General features: G+C 33.7%; 2 protein-coding genes across 4 annotated transcripts; one reads left to right on the plus strand and one right to left on the minus strand.

The window, feature by feature from the left end:
- Positions 1–768: 768 nt before the first annotated feature.
- Positions 769–6,251, minus strand: LOC148599744 (uncharacterized). Its single transcript, XM_088557358.1, has 2 exons — positions 6,117–6,251; positions 769–2,739 (listed from the first exon to the last, which is right to left on the minus strand). The coding sequence occupies exons 1-2, from the start codon at positions 6,117–6,119 to the stop codon at positions 769–771; spliced, it is 1,974 nt and encodes a 657-aa protein (XP_088413484.1). The 5' UTR covers positions 6,120–6,251.
- A 2,520-nt stretch (positions 6,252–8,771) lies between these two features.
- Positions 8,772–20,689, plus strand: LOC148599745 (caspase-3-like). Of its 3 annotated transcripts, XM_088557774.1 has the most exons (9): positions 8,772–8,902; positions 9,573–10,041; positions 10,894–11,144; positions 12,211–12,267; positions 13,376–13,453; positions 14,438–14,509; positions 16,465–16,848; positions 18,998–19,262; positions 20,013–20,689. In XM_088557774.1, the coding sequence occupies exons 2-9, from the start codon at positions 9,731–9,733 to the stop codon at positions 20,164–20,166; spliced, it is 1,572 nt and encodes a 523-aa protein (XP_088413900.1). In that variant the 5' UTR covers positions 8,772–8,902; positions 9,573–9,730; the 3' UTR covers positions 20,167–20,689. The 3 variants fall into 3 exon arrangements, with proteins under 3 accessions (XP_088413900.1, XP_088413902.1, XP_088413901.1); XM_088557776.1 differs by lacking the exons at positions 8,772–8,902; positions 9,573–10,041 and adding an exon at positions 10,442–10,515; XM_088557775.1 differs by lacking the exons at positions 8,772–8,902; positions 9,573–10,041 and adding an exon at positions 10,444–10,543.

Raw genomic sequence — 20,689 nt, forward strand, 5'->3', positions numbered from 1 at the left:
GTGTTAATTTGGTCATTTCTTGTGTTTTATTTCATGTTCTTTGTTATGTATGTCTATATTATTTTTCTTGTCTAGTTATTGTACGTATCTCTGGATTATATTCTTTTTTATTACCATTAGAATCCTGGCTCCAATGATTTCCCTGTACAGTTAATCTAAAACTTCATATAACTTCATGTCTTGTATGTAAAACGTCATGCATTGCATATGTAGTTAAAATGCATTATACATGTACATGCGTAAATTTTCAGTATATTTTTTATTTATTATTTGAAGTATTACGCAAATTGAACTGAAATACTATATCAGTTTACAAAATAAGTCCTACTTACATGAATCTGCACATGTGTCTCTCTACCTAATTTATTTGAATATCAAGTTTAAGTGTTTGTAAGAATCAGACAAAATGGGAAAAATCAGAAACATGCATGTCAGAACCCCACCAATCTGACAATAAAATATTTACTCAAGGAGGTTTTCTCTATTTGAAAAGACTATTATTTCATCTCTATATCAATGGCTTTGTTTAGGAATTTTTCAATAGAATCTTAGAAAAAATGAGTTTTTTTGCCAGTTATCTGCCCTTGAAATGTTCATTTTCAGTGCATTTCAATGAAATTGTTACTCAATGGTCTTGTCTGTTTTCCTTGATTCTGATGGTGCAAATAGTCAAATTACACTATCAAAATGATGGTTTTTTTTCATACCATGTTTTTCCTACTGCCTGGTTCTTACAGGGACTGACACATAATTCAAACACTGTTTTGTTTACCTATTTATTTGCATTTTGTTGCAGTAACAGTAGTGGCGAAGATGCATGTCATGAATACAAATAGACTGGTTTCCGTACCTATTAGTTCTACTGATATCTCCCAAAATATTAAAATTTGCATCGTTTTGATGTTCGACTGTTGCTTCAAAAACACCATTACTCGGACTAAGTTCAAGCACCAGAAGAAATCTTTCTCTTGTGTCGTCTTTTGGACGGTAAAAATAATATAAAAGCGGTTTCTTGCCTTGATTATTTGCGTCATAGTTTAAATTTGTGTGCACGCGTTTTGAGGCAAGAAGCTTCTTTAAGCTAAGCACAGCACATAAATCATTTGGAAGCTGCTTGTTTATATATGATATAACGAAAGAAGTTAATTTCTGAATAATCGGAAGCTGTGTAGGCACTTTTTCTGATGTATAACAAACACAGTTATGTTCATCTATTCCGGCATTTGCACATGATCTATCTTCTGGTATATTTCGAAAGAGACTTATTCCCCTTGGGTAGGGATATTCCAATTCCGTTGGTTCAAAGTTTTCTCTTAAAATGTCGACCATAGTTGCATGAATATCAAAAGGAGAGGTGAGTCGATTTATATTTGCTTCTAAATTTCTTTGAATTATAGGATATTCTCTTTTTATTTGTTCCGGAACTACAATTGACATAAGCGGAAGTCGTTCTTCTAATCTTCCTATCGGTGTGTTTCGGATTTTATCGACACGTGACCCATGATCACTCATGAAAAAAAGAAATGAATTATCTAAGAAACCTTCCGTTTTCAGGAAAATAAGTAGATCTAAAAGGTCATTGTCAGCAAGTTTTATAAAGTTAACGTAATTATGACTCAATTTATTATTCCACACTTTCGCAAATTTAAAGTCATGGCGATAAGATATTAAAAACCTCTTTAGATACTCTATGGCTAAAGCATGCATTGGTTTATCGCCATAGCACAAATATGAGTTAGTTCGAAGTTTAAAATTTTTGTCCTCGAAAAATTGCAAAACATCAGCGAGAGGTGCTTCAAACATTTTAACGTCGTTAATTGCCAGATAGAATGGGCGCATGTAATGTGTCGTCGGTGGATTTGCAAAACCACCACCTCCACTTGTTTCTAGATTATACGTGCACAATCTCGGCCAATCCTCAGAAAAGAACGTTGCTGCGCCCAAATCAGAAAAGTTCTTCCATATAAAAGGGTGGTTATCGTATGGCACGTTCGGAATAACTGGAAATTCCTTAGTAAAAGCAAAATGGCCTGTCATGACAGGTGCTAAATTAGGTAATGTCGTGTCGGCCACCTTTGTGTATCCCTTAAGAACATAACCTTCCAAAGTATTTTGTAGATATTTTAGAGTATTTGGAAGCTCTCTTATCCCTGCTAGTCTTGAAACAGAATCTAATCCGAACATTATGATATTATAACCCTTTCCGCCAGTCTTTTTAACATTTAATTTCTTGTTTTTTCTGAATACTTGCAATTGTAACCTGTTATAAACCATTTTCGAATTGATAAAACATTTTACATACACAAAGTCAGTCTTTACTATCACAGAAGCATTAAACCACACTTCCGGTCCAAGTTCCAACGTTTTGTCATCTTTCCGCCGTATAATTGGTTGATAATTACATGTTACTACCTGGCCGCGTGTCTTTGTTTTGTTCAGATGTAAAGTCTCGTTGTAATCAAAATAAACGAGATCAGTGTCTTTCGAACACACAATTGGATCTGGCTTCCAGTAAAACTTCATTATATCCCGATCAAATGGATTAGTTTTTGGGATCATACATCTTGCATAGATGTTTTTGTGACTATATGACATGTAACCTGGTCCAAAATACAGGTGATAGACCACATAACAGAAAAGTCCACCAAATATTGTGATTGATAAAAGTCGTTTTACAATGGAATGTCTCAGGACTTGTTGGATTCGTCGCTTGAGTACTCGGAGAGGAAACATTCTCATCTACAATGAAACATTACTTTTAATAAATCAGTGATTTAAAAAAAAAATATTTACCATTCTGACTACTAGATTAAATGCTAAACATCGAAGCAAGGGAACTTTCAGTGCAAGGAAAGCTGAAGCACCTATCACACTTCGACGAATCGGTCACACATTCTAAATGTTAACGAATAGAAAGCAAAAAAAAATCACTTGTCAAAGGACGTCGTGATATGCTTAAAATTTGATATGCAACGAATCACGTGTATGCGTATTCAGTACAATTGTTCATGGATGTGATTCATGGTGCAGCAAAAATCTATGATAGACGAAAGAGAAGAAAAATATGACACTGTCTACAATTCGGTTCCCATGGTGCAAATGAATACACCATAACGATCCACGAGTTCTTGGTGATCACCACAAAACTATTGTAGCGATTACATTAATCTTGTAAGCAACATGACCCTTTTTCAAGAAACCTTATTGTAATAAATGTAGAACGGCGCGACTAAAAAAGGAACATAATTAGTTTACAATACGTTTTTTTTAATTATGTACATGTACATGTATATAATATATACGTGCACAATGTAGAGCAAAATGTAACGGAAGACAATGATAATATATCATAAATACGGTTTCCTTAAAAGGAAGAAGCATATGCAAATGAAACAGCATGGCAACTTCTTCAACTGGTGTACAAATGTACGAACATATTTCTGTATGTAACATTTGGTTGATTTAAGGGTAGAACCATTTGGTTTTGGGGATGGGCTAAGATCAAATTTTAAATAAAAAGGCAGAACGATGATGTATGGTTAAAAAAATCCAGAGTGAACAATGTGGGTAAATACAGGACATTCAAGCTTAAGTAAAAAAAAATTCAAAAAGTCAAGTCGGAAATTATATAGAAAAAAATACAAGACACACAATTTGATCAAACCCCATCCCTAGAAATCCAATGGTTGCGCCTAAAAGAAAATTAGTATATGTATTTATTCACGTGAGTAAGCATATGGTTTATTCCATGAAATCTATCTGAGTTGTCGTTCTTTTACCTTAAAAGAACAGGCCTTATATTACATTTTTCTACAAAATACTGCTTGTACATTGTAACCTTCCAGTTAGATGCCGATACAAAGTGAAACCTGTGTTGAATTCTAAATAATTCATGTATCCTTCGTTGGTTTCCTTATTTCTAAATCGCTGAAGTTTATTAGATGCAAATACACATTAAGTAAAGAAAGGCGAGTGAAATGCTGTCCTAACGTGCAAAGTCAAACTATGGATTCCTTTATCGTAAATATATATATATAATCCCGACTTCATTAACAGCAAAAATGTTCATTGTTTGAGATAAGCGTGCAATGTTAATTGCTTCTCTGTCTAAGAATCAGGCAAAATGTGTAAAAGTGTAAAAGATGTGGCACATGAAGAAAAAACAAGAGGCTCCCAGGAGCCTGAATCGCTCACCTTGTTGAATTTTGCTTTTCAAAGGCAATAACTTAAACAAGAAGTTGTCCAACAATTTTGACTCGAGAAGTCTTTGGTATGACTATCACAAGATCTTTTCAACAATTGAAAGTTTCTTTTAATCTATCATAGTTTTCAAGATATTGACTGAAAACTATTACAAAATTATTTCTCCCCTTTCAAGGGCAATAACTCTTACACGGAGTCTGACTAATAATATGGATCATTTCAGATATTGAAAGAATTTGGATAAACCTAACGGTTTTGGAGATATCTGCGAAAAACTACTGTCTGACCCCTATGTTCTATTTTTAGTAACAGCGGCCATGTTTTTCCGACGAATGAAAAATCCCCACATCAGATCTATGCCGGATACCCCAAGAAACATTCATACCAAGTTTGGTTTCAATTGGTAAAGTAGTGTCAGAGGATAAGATTATTGAAAGGAATAACTTAAAAAACAGCAAAAATTGTTGAAAAAGGGCAACAACTCCAACATGGCTTAACAGATTAAAACCAAAATTTGACCAGAGATAGATCTCATCATGCTGAACACTTTTACTCCATGTCAGAATTCAGCTAAACCTAACGATTTAGGATATATGTGAAAAACTACTGTCTGTCCCCTATGTTCTATTTTTAGTAACGGCGGTCATGCGATCTTATTGCATTATCCTGTTATTTGCATACCTCATAACCTCCAGAAATTACTGTCAAAGTGTTTGTTATGTTTGCCTTTTTAAGATATTGATAGGTCATATTTAGTTGAAATGTACTGTATAATGGAAAAATGGCGGTAAAATTTTCCCGCACGTTTTTCTTATATAAGCAGTAAAAAAATATCTAAGTAACAAATGCTTCAGGATAAATTTAAATTGCGTTTCAATTGTTTTCCAGATGTATTGAATATGTTTGAGGTATAAAAGACCAAATTAAGAAAAAAAAATGATGTGCCACTTATTGCCGGATTCTAATACAGAATGGTAATTGAAATGTCTGTCAAAAGTGCTCTGTTGAAAGGTCCACTGTACTACCAGTATGATCAAACATACCTTTTCTAAACCAGCATCAAATTGTTTTCATTTAAAAGAAAACGGAAATTCAAGTATAAAGTCTATCCGGCAATCGTTTTTCTCAGGTTATAAAAGCGAGTACAACTCAGGCAGTTGTCATGTTACATGTACAACTGTACATTCTTGTATCTGTGTACATGTAGTAATCTAGTGTATAGTGTATAAGTACATGTAGCAATCTGGTGTATAGTGTATATGTACATGTATATATAGAATCAGATCAACTCAGGCAGTTGTCATGCTACATTCTTGTATCTATGTACATGTAGCAATCTGTTGTATAGTGTACATGTACATATATAATCAGATCACTATTCATTGAACATTTAAAATATCATGTAATGTAGGTTTTTACGAGATGAGTGGAATTTTGAGTTTGGCAATAGTTCTTTATTTCTATGTAAATCAAGGTTGACAAGACGTAGTGTAAACATATAACATTTGGTAGAACATTGACGCTTCCGCTCACTCCTCAATTTTGCAGTATTTTTACTTTGCAGAAATAAACTTGTTTTAACATAAACCTAAAAAATCCAGTACATTGAAAGGTAAAATTAACTGTTACATTATAAAAATCATTAACGCGGTCAAACTCAGCTATTGATGTAACCGGAAGCGGTTTAAAACAGAGCTCGCAAGGCAACAAGAAAGCATTGAATAAACACTCAGGGTAAAATGTAGGACAATCGTCCAATGAATTATGCCAGTAGTACAATAAACAAAATTAATATAGAATAATTGTCATGCAAACGAAAACAAAATGTTTTGTGACGTCAGTGCATTATTATATTTGAAATATATTTAAACAAAAACATGTACATAGGATGCCAAACTATATTTTTGTCTTACCATAACAATCTAGAATGCGAACTCGTAGGAATCGGATCTATGACGAGCTAATGCGATCGATCACCCTTTTAAACAAAACTTGAACAATAACCTCAAATCCGATCCCCAATACAAACATGAACGGGTTTTTAAAAGTGTATTTTCTAATTACTTGGCCATTTAACTGATTACGTTCAGACAGGAGAGAAATATGATATTGAAATCGAATTTTGAAATTAAAGATTAGTGTTTACTTTTTTAGTATCAGTCTTTAAACAAATCAGGCAGGAGGTGAATCATTCATGACAAAACCAACCGAATTCCCTTTTATATCTGAATTAGGAACAGATTCAGACCACAAAACCCGTCATTCATTTGTAGTACTTACAATAAAATGTACATAGATTGTTTATGAAATTGTTACTTAGCAAGAGTTATCGTTCTTGATTTGGTTTTGTTTCGATGTACGAACATTACGAATTACATGCATACCTGACATAATCACATGTTAGAGGGCGTATATACAAATGTAAAATCATAGGACATTTAAAGCGAGTCAAGAAAATTTGAGGAAAAACATATAAATATTATGATTTCATTCCAAAATAAATTCCCACTTTAATAGGGGGGATTACACCGCGCTTCCCATATACAAACATGTATAAGTGAAGCTATTAGTTAAAAGATCTGTGAAAATTGTGCAGGAGTGATTAACGGGTTATAAAATTAACTATTTCTATTTGTTACATGTAGTAAGAAATATACAGATTATTGAAATTCACATGCAAATACATTTTTTCCTAATATGCACTACCTTTTTTTATTTGTTTTTTTTAAAGATTTTGATGCGGTTTGGTTAAATAATAAATAAGTAAAACATAGCCACGATTAAAGTTAAGAAAATTAAAAACAAACACAATATGATATTCACCAAACGCAAATTAAACGTGTTATTATAAATAAAAAAAAAGAAGAAACATTTCATTTTGTAGAATTTAAACTTTCCCCTCAAATGCTTTCTCACTAGAATACTTCATAGGATAGTTACATGTAGTATACAATTTATGTGATGAGATATCTGTGATACCCCCTCCCCTTTTTCGCTCACCAAATGCGATATGATTTTCAGGGCCGTAATAAAAATGTACCTCTTGTTACTAATAAACAATTCGCCAAAAAGAAACTCCTCTTTTATATTTTTGACAATTCTTGAAATTAAACTAAAAACCGTTTGAGTACGACTGAGACTCTCTTGATATCACCAGAAAGCTAAGACGTTGAGCTATATCTATTTGTAGACTTTGCATGTATTCCAGAATGACAAGGTCTGACACTTGTTTTTTTTTTACTCAGTGGTACATTTATAGCTCATACTGAAAAGAATCCGAGAATGAATTAAATTCTTAGCAAATATTTCATGCGTAAAAATTGGAAAATAAAAGTACTGAAAATAACCAAAGCGTTGAGTGATTTTTTTTCCCGATCCATTGACTAAAACATTATTTCAATAACTGCGTCTTAAGCTACAACGTACCTTTTTTGCCTTATAAAGGATTACATATATGATGTACGTTATTGTCATTTTATATGATTCTTAGGTATAGGTGGATGGCTGATTGATGTGTTAATTATGATAAATATCTTTTTTATTATCCACCAATCGTGAACGTTTCTGTATTTTCCACTGGGCTGCATGTTGGGGTAAAGATCTGGCTGGATACCGAGGAGACATAATTGCGCTATTGTAACCTATACACTTACACTACCTTGAGAAATTTCTACGAAAGCGGACCCTTGACATATTTTACGTCTTCATTTATACAAATGTATTTATATTTAAAATTCTTAACTGCAAAAGTTATGATAGACACAAGAAACTGCACTTCCGCAAAATAGAAATGTTTTGTTTGCGTATGAACTGGAAATTTGTCTACAAAAGAACCATGAATGAGATTAACGATCTCGGGTGAAACCCAATACCACCGTCTAAATACGCTCTGTGGTCAAATATATTTTTATGCATTACAGTAATTGAATTTTCAATTAATTCAGCTCTGTTTTTTTGAAGCTTGGATTGTTCGTGTAGTGTTGAAAAACAGTGCATTTTCAGCGTATATGCAGAAAACTGTTTTCAAATGGAAAATGACACTCGTATATGTAAATGTCTCGAATCATTAGATAATTTGTACCAAATAATAAGCTCAAGTTTACAAGGGAAAAAATACTAAATTTATGCAACAAATTTAAAAAAAAAGAACCCATAAAATTTCACATTCGCTATTAGGGAGTAAGAAACCTTCCTGATTACGACCTACACTAGTTCGCTGCCGGTCCATAAACCAGCCCTCTAGATATCCTGTGTCCTCTCCTGATACCGTAACCTTTTTATCAACATAACCCCAATAACTCCTAACTATAATTAACCCTCAAAATATTTCTGGCTTACTGTGCCTGAAAGATACCAGGGGCGGATACAGGATCTCAGGTTGGAAGGAGGCGTAAATCGAATTAAAGAACATTTTGTGGGTAAAATTTGTGAAAAATCAAGATTTTATGCCAAAAAAAAGTTGGTTTTTTTTTCAATTACAGGAGGGGGCGTACATCTGGCACGCCCGTCCTTGGATCCGCACCAGTCCTGTTATCTGTGTATGTGTACAAGAATTTTTATTTCTAGTGTATATGATCAATATTCTACCTTCCCGTGTTAATGATATTTTAGATTTTGGAAAGTCCTAAAAATAGAACATGGAAATTCTATTCTTAGTTTCGTTTTCCCGAAAAGTGTAAAACTACACAGAAATCAAATGGTAAGTTAACATTCTGTTAATATTAGTAGATGTGCTGTCATTTTTTCTACATTTATATCAACATGCTGTTTTTTTTTCACGTTCTAAGCTAAGCACTTATAAACACTTATAGTTTAAGCATTTTAGAGCAGATATATACATACAGTGTACTTATTTTTGAAATGATAACTCAATGTTGCATTCAAATTCCATAACACGTGCCACGTAGATAGTTGAAGTCATTTGTATACGAAATGCACACGTACATGTAATACAGTGAACTGTGAACCCTAATAGAATGGGTTTTGAAGCCTAATATGTCGCTCGTCCAATAAACTATGTTTGCGCATTTGGATTATTTGAATTGTCTCCCTTTAACCAGTACGTTTGGTTAAAATTCGTTTCATCATATATTGTTGTGATTTATGGCCAAGTCATATTCGAAAAAAAAACACCCTAATTCTATGATGTTTATATCGTAAATTAAACTACTTGAAATGTTTTATTATTAAAACCAGATGAACACGGAATAGAATTTGATTGACCAAAAAATTAAACCCAGGAAATATTTGATTACATGTAGTCCTCCTACATGTATTTGTACGTGTTCATCTTTATACACGATTGACAGGAACATTTTCAACCACTAAGAATTGTGTATTTTACATGTAGAAATATTTTGTAATTGCAGTTGTAATATAAAAGGAGAAAAGGTCAATTACTGACACGTGGACTTACATGTATATGTAATATATACTTTTATGAAGTGGTGTTAATTTATTTCAAAAGAAACAATAATTGTTTAAAAAAAGAAAAAAAAAAAAAAAATACGTGTAATTGTAATAACTCATGGAAGTCAAACGTCTATCGAAGCGGGATCTCGTCGATGTTTGTGGCGACGTAGACAGCGATGACCTTGAAAAACTACAGTTCTTATTAAAAGATGTTGCTGGTTTCGGAAAGTTGAAGTCGGCAACTTCCGCTTTAGAGTTGTTCTCTTCAATCGAAAACAATAAAAGTTTGGATTTGCTGAATGGTGTATTTCTAGCAGAATGTTTCGAGCTGATGGGAAGGACGGACCTTGTGAGACAGATTGGTCATAATCCAACAGACGTCCAAAACAATCTCGGTGAAACTAGAAACAGTGTCAAACCTTTCAGGTATTCGCGTACTATTTTTTACTGTGATGCATGTATACATGTACAAATGTAGAACATGTCTATCCTAGAATGTGGAATAATTAGTTTGGCATACATGTATACGTCTGATATTTCTAATAAATGTTATGTCCCTTCAACTGCTCGCATGTCACTCTTTGGGTCTCCACATGAAACATGAAGAACCGCTGTATAATTTATTTTTTCGTTTCAAATTTGAAAGAAATGTCATTGACCACAAAATAAACAGTTGAACGTATTTTACTATGTACAGCTAAACATAGTTGACATTCTTAAGGAGGGCGAATTCCTACTTAAACACATGTAGATGGATGGTTTTTATAACGGTAATTTTACATAGAATGCACTTCATAGTTATATTTAAATCATACATGTAGTTTTTACTGCTGAAAACAGGTGGTCGCGAAGACATAGGTGACTTCATATAGCATTGACTGAGAATTATGGACTTGTAATGTATGGCTTACATGTATTAGAATTGCAGGTGCATGTTTTTGTACAATTCTACTATACATGCATGTACATGTATATGTATACATTATGTATCTTTGTGGATTTGTCCAGATGCGGCAAATGGGAGGATTGGGATTATGGCGGTTTAAAATTTACTCTTTTAGTTATTTTTTTTTTTAAATAAGTGCAATTTTGGAGGACAAAAACTGAAAAATGATAGTCTAAAATTTCTGAATGAGTCGCTATATAAATTATGTCATGACATCTCTACAGATCGGGTATTGAAGGTTTTTAAAAAAGAGCTTAACTACATGTATAATCAAAGCTAACATATGTAATTCAATTTGGTTCTCCTTTTTAATTGAAAATATTTCCTTGCAGAATTTTGTTGTATCAAATATCAGAAGACATGTCCACAAGTGAAGTTGGACAACTCTTGTTTTATGCTGAACGAGCTTTCGAAATCACCAGAAAAGAAAAGCAACATGTAAAGTCTGCTTTTGATCTGTTTGTGTTGTTAGAAAAACGAGGGGTCATTAAACCTGGAAACGTCAATCATCTGAAACAAATGGTCCAATCTTTAGAGAATAGAGGGGACTTGTATGATCTGGTACGAAATTACCAACTTGAAGGTAAAATGTCTTTTAAACTTCTTGTTTACATGTACCACATGCATGGTTTTTTTTCCGTTTTGATTAATTATTTGGACCCTCTTCACATGGTTTGACACTAACTTTTCTCGTAGGAATAGCCAAGGATTTTGATAATCTATATCTAACTCCTTGTTATAGCTAATAGGACTATTTGACAATTAATCCATTAGGTGGTCCTCAAAATTATGTTGTGGTCCTCTCTCTAGGAATAATCAAATTTAAAGAATTAATTAAAGTAACTTAAAGAACTACCAATTTCAGTTCCAAAGTACATGTAGTCTCGCTTGCAAACTACATGTAGGTACAGTGACATAGGCTTACCTTAACATTGATAGTATGGAACTTTGCTAGCAGCTTTGTGACCAGTAATTTGTAGCCTAAAGATATTGCCATATTAAACCGAATTAAGTTTCATCTTAGTTATGATTAGACAAGTCATGTAGCAAACATAAAAGTTCCTTGCTTACTGAAGAGCATCGATTAAATGTGCTCTCTTTCGGGGACGGATTCAGGCGGGGGCGTGGCGGGTAGATTTAGGCAGTTTAGGGTTGAAACTTTAATTTCTCGCTAATTTTACCACAAAAGATATCTACATTGCACCCATTCTAGAAGAATATTTCAAAAATGTTACCTAAAAAATTTTAAATGTGCCCCCCCCCCCCCCAAATCTAAAATCCTGGATCCACCCCTGTCTTTTTCATAACGGACTCTGTAGTGATTACGCTTACATGCACCCCCACCAAAAAAAGAATGCTTTCAAAATAAATATGATATTGAAAAAAAAACAAACAAACAAACAAACAAAAACCGTCAAGTAAATAATGCACGATCGCTGAAATTTTTAGTCTAAACGGTATTCTTCATGTACACATATCTCTGCATAATACAAATGTATGTTTGCGTGTAAAATTATGTATATTTACGTACTTGTATCATTAAACACTTTTCACTCACTTTATACCACACACAGTAGTCATTGCTTCGTATCCTGTCACGGAGACATACTTTTTTTCCAATACTCATGTGCTCTTTCAACTTTTTGTAGATACTACCTGTACAAATACGTACAACAACACAATGCCAGTAGACACAACACCACAAGGTATTAATAGCAATCAATGTTCGGATGTATGTTTTTATGCTCCTATTTTTCAGTGGAGTCCGAGTTGCTCATTTGTTTTTGTTACTTTGTATGTATGATTTTAGTTACTGTATGTTCTTTGTTGTGTATGTCTGTTTTCCATGTCTGGTCTTTGTCCCTGGATTACATTCTTTTGATTACCGCTATAACCTTGGTTCTCTTGATTACTCTTCCATGTGTTAAGTTAATTGAACGATATCTAGATACACAGTAACTACTGAGTCAGTTCTAGATTCTAATTTATTTGTTTGTTTATATATTTATTTATCTATATTTATTTAAAGAACGATAATTAAAATAAATTTACAATGCAACTTACATTTCAGGTATACTGGCATGCATCATTACATTTTACATGCCAGATTTTTATGAAATATGTATGCCCGTCCGTCCGTCTACACGTTGTGCAGTAACTGAAACCATCAGTAGTTTTAGTGCAACGTTTATTGTCATTCATTGGAAAAATCCATTTCGCTTTATAAGATTTTTTATCTTGTTGGGAGAAATTTCGATTCAATGTTTAGTGTCTGTTAAGTACAAAACAAGGGGTGTGTGCATTATCTATTTTTGTGCAGCTGTTTAGTATTTGCACATTAGAATATATGTCATTTCACTGAGTATTGATCTTGGATAAGCGCATTTTATTTCAAAAAAATGAAATGAAATAAGATATTAAGAATTTAATATTGGAATGAATTTGTTAATTTTATTTTTATTTAACGCCTATTTACATGAAATTTTGATTATAAAAAAAACTGGAAAATATAAATACAGTTCAGTACACAGACTGAAAGTATACGTAAGGTTTCATTCTCTCGGTGGTGTTTCGAGAAAAGCAAAGGACGCATATCCTACCAGTGTATCTGGTCCATGCTCCCAGTTTTTAGTGATACCCAAGTACAGTTTGTAGCTCAATGGAATTCTTGCTTTATGCATGTACGTATTATTTTTGTTATTTTATGTTCTTTGTTGCGTGTGTGTGTATTTTCCATTTCTGATCTTTGCCACTGGATTACATTCTTTTGATTTCCGCTAGAACCTTGGTTGTTTTGATTACTCTTTATTTCAGATCAACGTCGACCCGGGCCCTCGATCGACAAGACATCTCTTCCGATGCCCTACTACGAAATGACGGCTAATCCCAGAGGTACGTAATATATTAAGGGTCGCAAACAATCTATACATTGTATACATAGGACATGTATATGGTAAAAATTATAATTTTGTTTGATGCATGAACGAAAATGAATGCTTTGAATACACGCTCATACATGTACTTGTTTTAGTTATTTCATCGATCCGTGTTGCTACTTGTAGTACTCAAGGTTTTCAAAATTTCTTGTTTATTTAAATAGCAGTCTTTATAAAAAAAATCAGACAGGAAGTGATTCATGCATGTCAAAAACCCACCGATTGCAGTCTTATTTCTTGTTCAGAAACCGTTATAGATCACATAATCAGTCTTACATGCAGTGTTACATATGGGAGTTTTGAGTTAAAATGTATATGGATTTTAAATGACATAAACACTTTTCAAGAATTATCTTTCTTGATTTGGTTTGATTCGGTTGATTTTAGTGGGAGATTGAAGTGTAGTTTTCTCAAAATTGCAGATGTAAATACAGAAAAAGCTATTGTCACATAAAATTATAGCATATGTAGACCAAATAAGCATTTTTTTATCCACGGGTTTTTCTACACCATGAATCACCTTACCATAGGCAGTGTCTGAATGTTATATGGACTGGTACTTAAGTTGTCAATTTCCTTTTACATTTCTAAGTTAATAAATGTTGTTGGTTGCTCGGGTAACAAATGCTTCGCTATTGTCTTTCTCCTTTTTGGTTGTGAAAAGGATGAAGAATATCCTCACTTTTGACCAACGTCCACTTTTGGTAAAACAGCCAAATTGTCAAAAATGAAAAAAAAATGATTGTTTTCAATATTTTACTTTGTTTAATAATGTATGTTACTACCTCGTGCGTTCATAGTCAATACTCGATTTTCTGTGCCAAATTTTATTTGGTTAAAACTGTGCCTTTGTAACGGTAATTGGTACATATAGTTTAATATTGAGTTTCCAAGAAATGATATTGAAAAAAAAATGAACATTTATTTTATGCATTTTTAGGGTTGTGTGTTATCATAAACAACAAGAAATTTCGAAGAATGAAGCCTAGAGAAGGAACGGACGAAGATCAAGGTATTGTTATTAGTTTTTTTCTTGAACTGAAATTTCTTGGCTATTATAAATACAGCAAATATTGATAGAAAAAAAAGCAAGATTTCTATACAAACATGTCATATACAATAGAGCATTATAATAACCAAGCTCGAAGCAGCGGTAATCTGATATCGTCGCATAAAATCATTCACCTTTTCCCGACTTTTCAAGACTCTTGGAATTTCTGTGAGGTCTTTCTGCAACGTCTAGAGTGAACGCCAGACTCTAATTCGCAGCTTGTATAATCACTACCACTATCTAGTGCGGCTAGGCGATTAGACCGGATTTTTTTTTAACTGCATAAGAGATCTATAATTGAGTAGCTCGTTTATGTAAAAACAAAATACGACACAAATGCGTTGCGTTCTGTTTTCTGAATAGCTTTAAAACCGTCAAATGATGGTACATTGTATTTGTCTGCTTCTGTCAGGCACACAACTTACAAAATGTTCGTCCGCTCGTTCACACTTTGTATAATCAGACAAATTCAAACGCTTTAAGATTTCAATTTTTTTTAGGATTCAAAGAAGACGCTTCCTATTACAATCCTTGAGATGTTTAGGTTTGCCGCACGCACGATACCCAAACACACACTTAAACGCTCACCAAACGCACGCTAAACGAACGTTTCTATCGTGTGTTTAAACGCACGATAGACGAACGACGAAAAATGATAATATTGACATATAATGAAGACAGAAAAAAATAGAAAATAAAATTAATGAAATTATATAATTTAATGACAGCAAAAAATATATAAATAACAGCTAAATCAAGGAAATATTCAAAGTACAAAAATAAACGAACGTTTCTATCGCGCGTTTAAACGAACGCTCGTATCGTGCGTTTAAACGAACGCTCGTATCGTGCGTTTAAAGGAACGCTTCTGTCGTGCGTTTAAAAAACGCTCATAGCGTGCGTTTAAACGAACGCTTCTATCCTGCGTTTATCGTGCGTTTAAACGAACGCAAAATGATGTGTAAACGCACGATAAACGATGCACGAACGCTAAAATGGGAAACGTGAACGTCTCAAGGAATGTAATCCTTTCCGATTTTTTTTACGTTTTTGAGTTTGTGAACTTCTACACTGAAAGGGTTACCGGTTGTATCGCGTGCATAATATCTGAATCAGATGTTAGTTTGGTTTCCTCACATCTTGATGTTAATTTGTTCCTGTGTACATGTACAGTTTGACATAAGGCAACCTTTTCGATTCTCGTGCCAGAGTTTTCTTTCTTGTCACTTGTTATATGTGTTTACACCCATGAAGTATGTTATACCCTATGCACTGAACGAAGTTGTGGAGCAAATAACCTTAAGGATGTGTCCGTCCGTCCGTCATTCCTCTTTGTCGGCGTAACTTTTCTCAGAGTACTGAACATAATTTCACGAAGCCTTGGACACACTTTGTAGTTGTGCTAGAAACCCTCCCAAGGTGGCAAAGTGTGACGTATGTATGTGCATCATCAATTTATAAGAAAATAACTCTCCAACCTCAAACCGAAAATCGGTTCCTTCTTTAGTCTGGGGTGTTTGATACATAAGCGTGCTCGCTATGTTCTTTCATACCTTTGCTTAATTTCCCGCCAATGTGGCGTAAACAGTTGTACATGTTGCCACAATGAAATATGTTTTTAGGCTCGAGGTTTGGGGTATTTAGACGTTTTTCAGTCAAGTCATCGGTTTTCCAAAACCCGGCTAAATAACAGAAGTACGGCTGATTTGTTAATGAAAATATGATGTTGCTTGATATATTTCAACATATATTCATGGAATTCAAACTTTTATGAAGAGGGATCTGATATTCAGATTGCTCAGTTTAAAAATAGTAGGAAGAGATTAATTTGCTATACATATTTCTTTTGCTAGTATAATTTTTTGCAGGCTTCCATGCATGCGGCTCTTACTATAATGCACATTAATCTATTACAGCGCGTCTAGAAAAAACCTTCCGGAAACTTGGTTTCAGAACAATGGTCTATAAAGATTTGACAGCTAAGGATATGACAGGAGTTATGAAAGACATCCAAATTTTGGATCACTCAAAGTTTGATGCTCTTGTCGTCTGCATATTATCCCATGGAGGCGAACACTTTGTCTATCGTAACAATAGGCGTGGTTATGCAAATAGACTACAGTCACAGTCACGTGATGAAGATATACCTGTACAGGGTAACTTTGTTTTCGGATCCGATGACAAGCCATTGCCGATACGGTATATCACGATGTACTTCCGAGCCAGTGTCTGCAAGACGCTTGCAGATAAACCTAAACTGTTCTTCATACAGGCTTGCCAAGGCGAAGATATGCAACCAGGTCAGTGGCGTAATATCACTTGTCTGTTATCAAACCATACATAATTCATTTTCTTATGCTGACAGGGGCAATTTCGGGGGGTTCCAGAAAAAGGGTGTTCTATCCCATTATTTGCTTGCTTTTGTCCAATTTTTTAAAGCAAATTTTCCAAAGAAGGTGGTTCCGACTCCTAGAACCAATGCTGGATCTGCTACTAACTTGAAATTCATAAAACAGTGCCCCAATCCTCTTTATGTTAAATATCTATGTTTTGTATTTTATTTATCATCTGTTTTTTATTTGAACTTCGGTTCTGACAATATATTTTCCCAATAAGACATTTTCAAAATTAGATTTGTAGATCTATTCTAATCACGTGCATGTGTTATCTGGCCCTCCCATATAATGAAATGGTTCGCCTTAAATGCTGATACATGTACATGTACATTAGGTGATTTAAAATAGTGGTTCCCTATATTTGTTTTACAAAGGCAGTGTACAACATGTTCACAAATATAGTACATGACTTAGTACTTGATCTCTACAAGCGCTGCTTCATAGTCTTAAGTAGTTAAATCCTAAAGTGGCAGCCCGGGTAATATTTTCGTTTCACAAGTTTCTCTCAAATATAAACTCGGGTCACCAGTGCCGTCTCCTGTCTTTTTATTGGCTGAGCGAATATGACGTTATTTTATTCACTTATATACCTTCCAATATTCAACGTTTAAATATTTCTTTCAAATGAATTGTATTATCTTTCGATACAAATGCAAAAGAATCAAGTTAATTTAGGTAATTTCATCTTTGTTTTGATTTTATTTCCTAAGGGGCAATTTACTCATATATTGTGCATATTTGTCGCTGTTTTTTAGCAATTCTAGGGTCGCTTTTGATATTAACCAAGGAACCAGATTATATTATCGAATGCGTCGGTCTATTATAGTAATTTAATTGGTAATGTTGCAGCAGTGAATAACTGGTACTTCCAAAGAATAAAGAGATCGTATATTCCAATTACATTAATCAAGATGACATCCCTGAAATGAATATTTAACCATTCATAAATATCACTAATAAGTCAGAATTATTTAGTTTTAGATGTAACAAACTTTTTGATTGGATAAAAAAACTGTCCATCAACTCAGACCAAATTTTGAAATGAGGCTATGACGGCATCATTCTTTTTTTTAAAATTAATTTACTCATGGATTTCGATACTAAAATTGACTTATCATGAACGACTGTTACATTTTTTGGTATATTTGAATTAACCTAAATGCCCTTGATGCACACGTGAAAATAACCTGCAATGCATGTTTTTCAGTGTGCACCACGTAATTGAAGGTTATTTCGTCATAAGCCGAAAAAATATAACAGTCGTTCCTTAAGTAAACTTTTCTGCTTTTTCGCCATTGCGATTGTTCATATACATGTAAACTGTACAGACAGCGTAACAAGTGACAGAGATATATTTACATTTATCCGATTTGAGCCGACAGGTGCAAGTTTGAACGGCCATGAGTGCAGTTTGCGTTACACGATGCATTGACAAATATTAAGTGTCAGTCTCTTGAAGTATCAGAAGGTGAAACATTCATTTGTAGTATGAAAATAAACACCATTTTGAAAGTTTTGCTTGACTAATTGCGCCATCAGAATTAAGGAAAGAAGACATTCAAGATCATTCATATCCCTTTGGTGAATTGAGTTATAATTTCATTGAAATGCACTGATAATGAACATTTTAAAAGCAGATAACTCTGTCAAAAACCTCTTTTTTTTAACATCCTATTGTAAGAAAAATTCGAGCAAATCCAGTGATGCAGAGTTCTAATACTGTTTTTTTTCCAACTGGAGAAAGCATCCTTAAGTGAAATTGTATTGTTAGATCGATGCATGTTTCATTTTTTTCCTATTTTGCCTGATTCGTACACTTGAGCTGTAAATCCGTTTTTATATGGGAAATCTTTATTTGTTGCAATATTTCATATTTAACTTTCAAAGGTCATTAAAAAGTACTACAGTCCCAAAGGTAAAAAGTTTTTTTCATCATTCATGCGTTTGATATACTTGTATACATGTTTAACCAGTATATGATGTACGTTTATTTAGCGATGAATCTTCAATAATGCATGTACACTTTCTGTTTTCTTTGTACATTTATTTTTAGGAGTCTTGCTTGAGACAGACGTAGACCACGATGGACCATCAATGGATGAATCTTTAGAGCCCGATGTTTCCACTGTACCGAGCGATCGTCCTGAATCCGACGCTTCACCAGCCGCCAGAACAAATGACCGTCAGGTCATCCCGGACGAATCCGACTTTCTGCTAGGCTATGCAACTGTTTTTGGCTATGTGTCCTATAGAAGCAGAAGTCAGGGCTCATTCTACATTACAAGCCTAACGGAAAACCTCGAAAGATATGCCGACACGTATGTTTTGTTTTTAATTTTCTTCTCACCTCATGATATTTGCAAACTCAAAATGATCTATGAACCTTAAGAATTGGAAATAAAGAAGTGTATTCATGACCACAATTAATAATTGAAACTTTACAATGTAACCTTCATGTGGATATGTTTTTCTTTTGCCTGTTTTTGCATTTTTTTTATTTCTATTTTGTTGTTTGTTATTTTTTTTTGTTCCGAATTGGAAATGGTCCATTAATACAAAACACCTATCATAAAAATTGTATTGCAAATTTCGGTATGCTGTACAAATTTCACAGAGTAAGCCTCCCATCAGCAACAATAAAACCAAATACATGTACGTACAGATGTACATGTACATGTATGAAGATCGAAATCCAGAAGTAATTCTATATAAAAGGAAACCATCAATGTCGAGATAGGAGATAGTAGGAAGCCAAAACCATTCTACAACTGTGTGTGATCCAAGAAATGATTAAATAAGCTTGTTACCAAATTCTGATGACCTTATTTTGTAATTATGCAGTATTTTCAAGATGTTTTCTTTTCTTTCTTGACCTGCGGTACCGAAAAGTGGTGGTCAGGAACGAATACATTATCCGCTTATAAAATGACATAGTTTGACAGACTAGAATTACAAAAGGGTAAGATTGAAGTTATATAATTATATAATGTTGATGCAAAATGGTTGCTTGCATTAAAGAGTTATTCCCCTTCCATTTCATTTGTTTATCTACTTCCTTTATTTGACAGTCTAGATCTGCAACAGATTATGACCAAAGTAAACCATGATGTATCAGAACGTAATGTTAGATTCACAGATACAGGTGAAGATAGGAAACAAGTACCGATGACTCAAAACCAATTGAGAAAATTACTTTATTTCTCTCCCGACAATATTTCATAATCAGTTGGTTTTTTTTTTGCTACATGTACTTATAAATGATTGAATCGTCTTCTGATTTTTATCATAAAGTGAATTATATAAAAATTAATGTCCATCAAATAAAAAAATTGGGTAAAGATATGTGAAAAAAAATTTTGAGACAGACAATAAAGTCATCGTACATCTTGCACAATATGGCATCATTCAGCGTTCAGCGGCTCGTACTGAACTTCAACGGCTTGTACTGAACTGCACCATACAACCTTTGGCGACTCGGACTGAACCTCAACGGCTCGTGCTGAACTATTACATACAATTTCCAGCGACTCGTACTAACTGCCCATTCCAGCCTTCACCAACTCGTACTAACGGGCCATACCAGCCTTTGGCGACTCATACTGAACGGCACCATCAAACCTTCAAAGACTCGTTCTAAAGGATACATAATGTATATTACTATAATCATATGATGTACATGTATACATGTGTATTTCTTTAATGCATTTAAATTAATTCAAATGAATAAATGAACAAGTTAAAGGGA

Source organism: Perna viridis, chromosome 13, assembly GCF_037379345.1.
Source record: "Perna viridis isolate PV_CMFRI_1.1 ecotype Kerala chromosome 13, ASM3737934v1, whole genome shotgun sequence".
NCBI classification, from domain to species: Eukaryota; Metazoa; Mollusca; class Bivalvia; order Mytilida; family Mytilidae; genus Perna; species Perna viridis.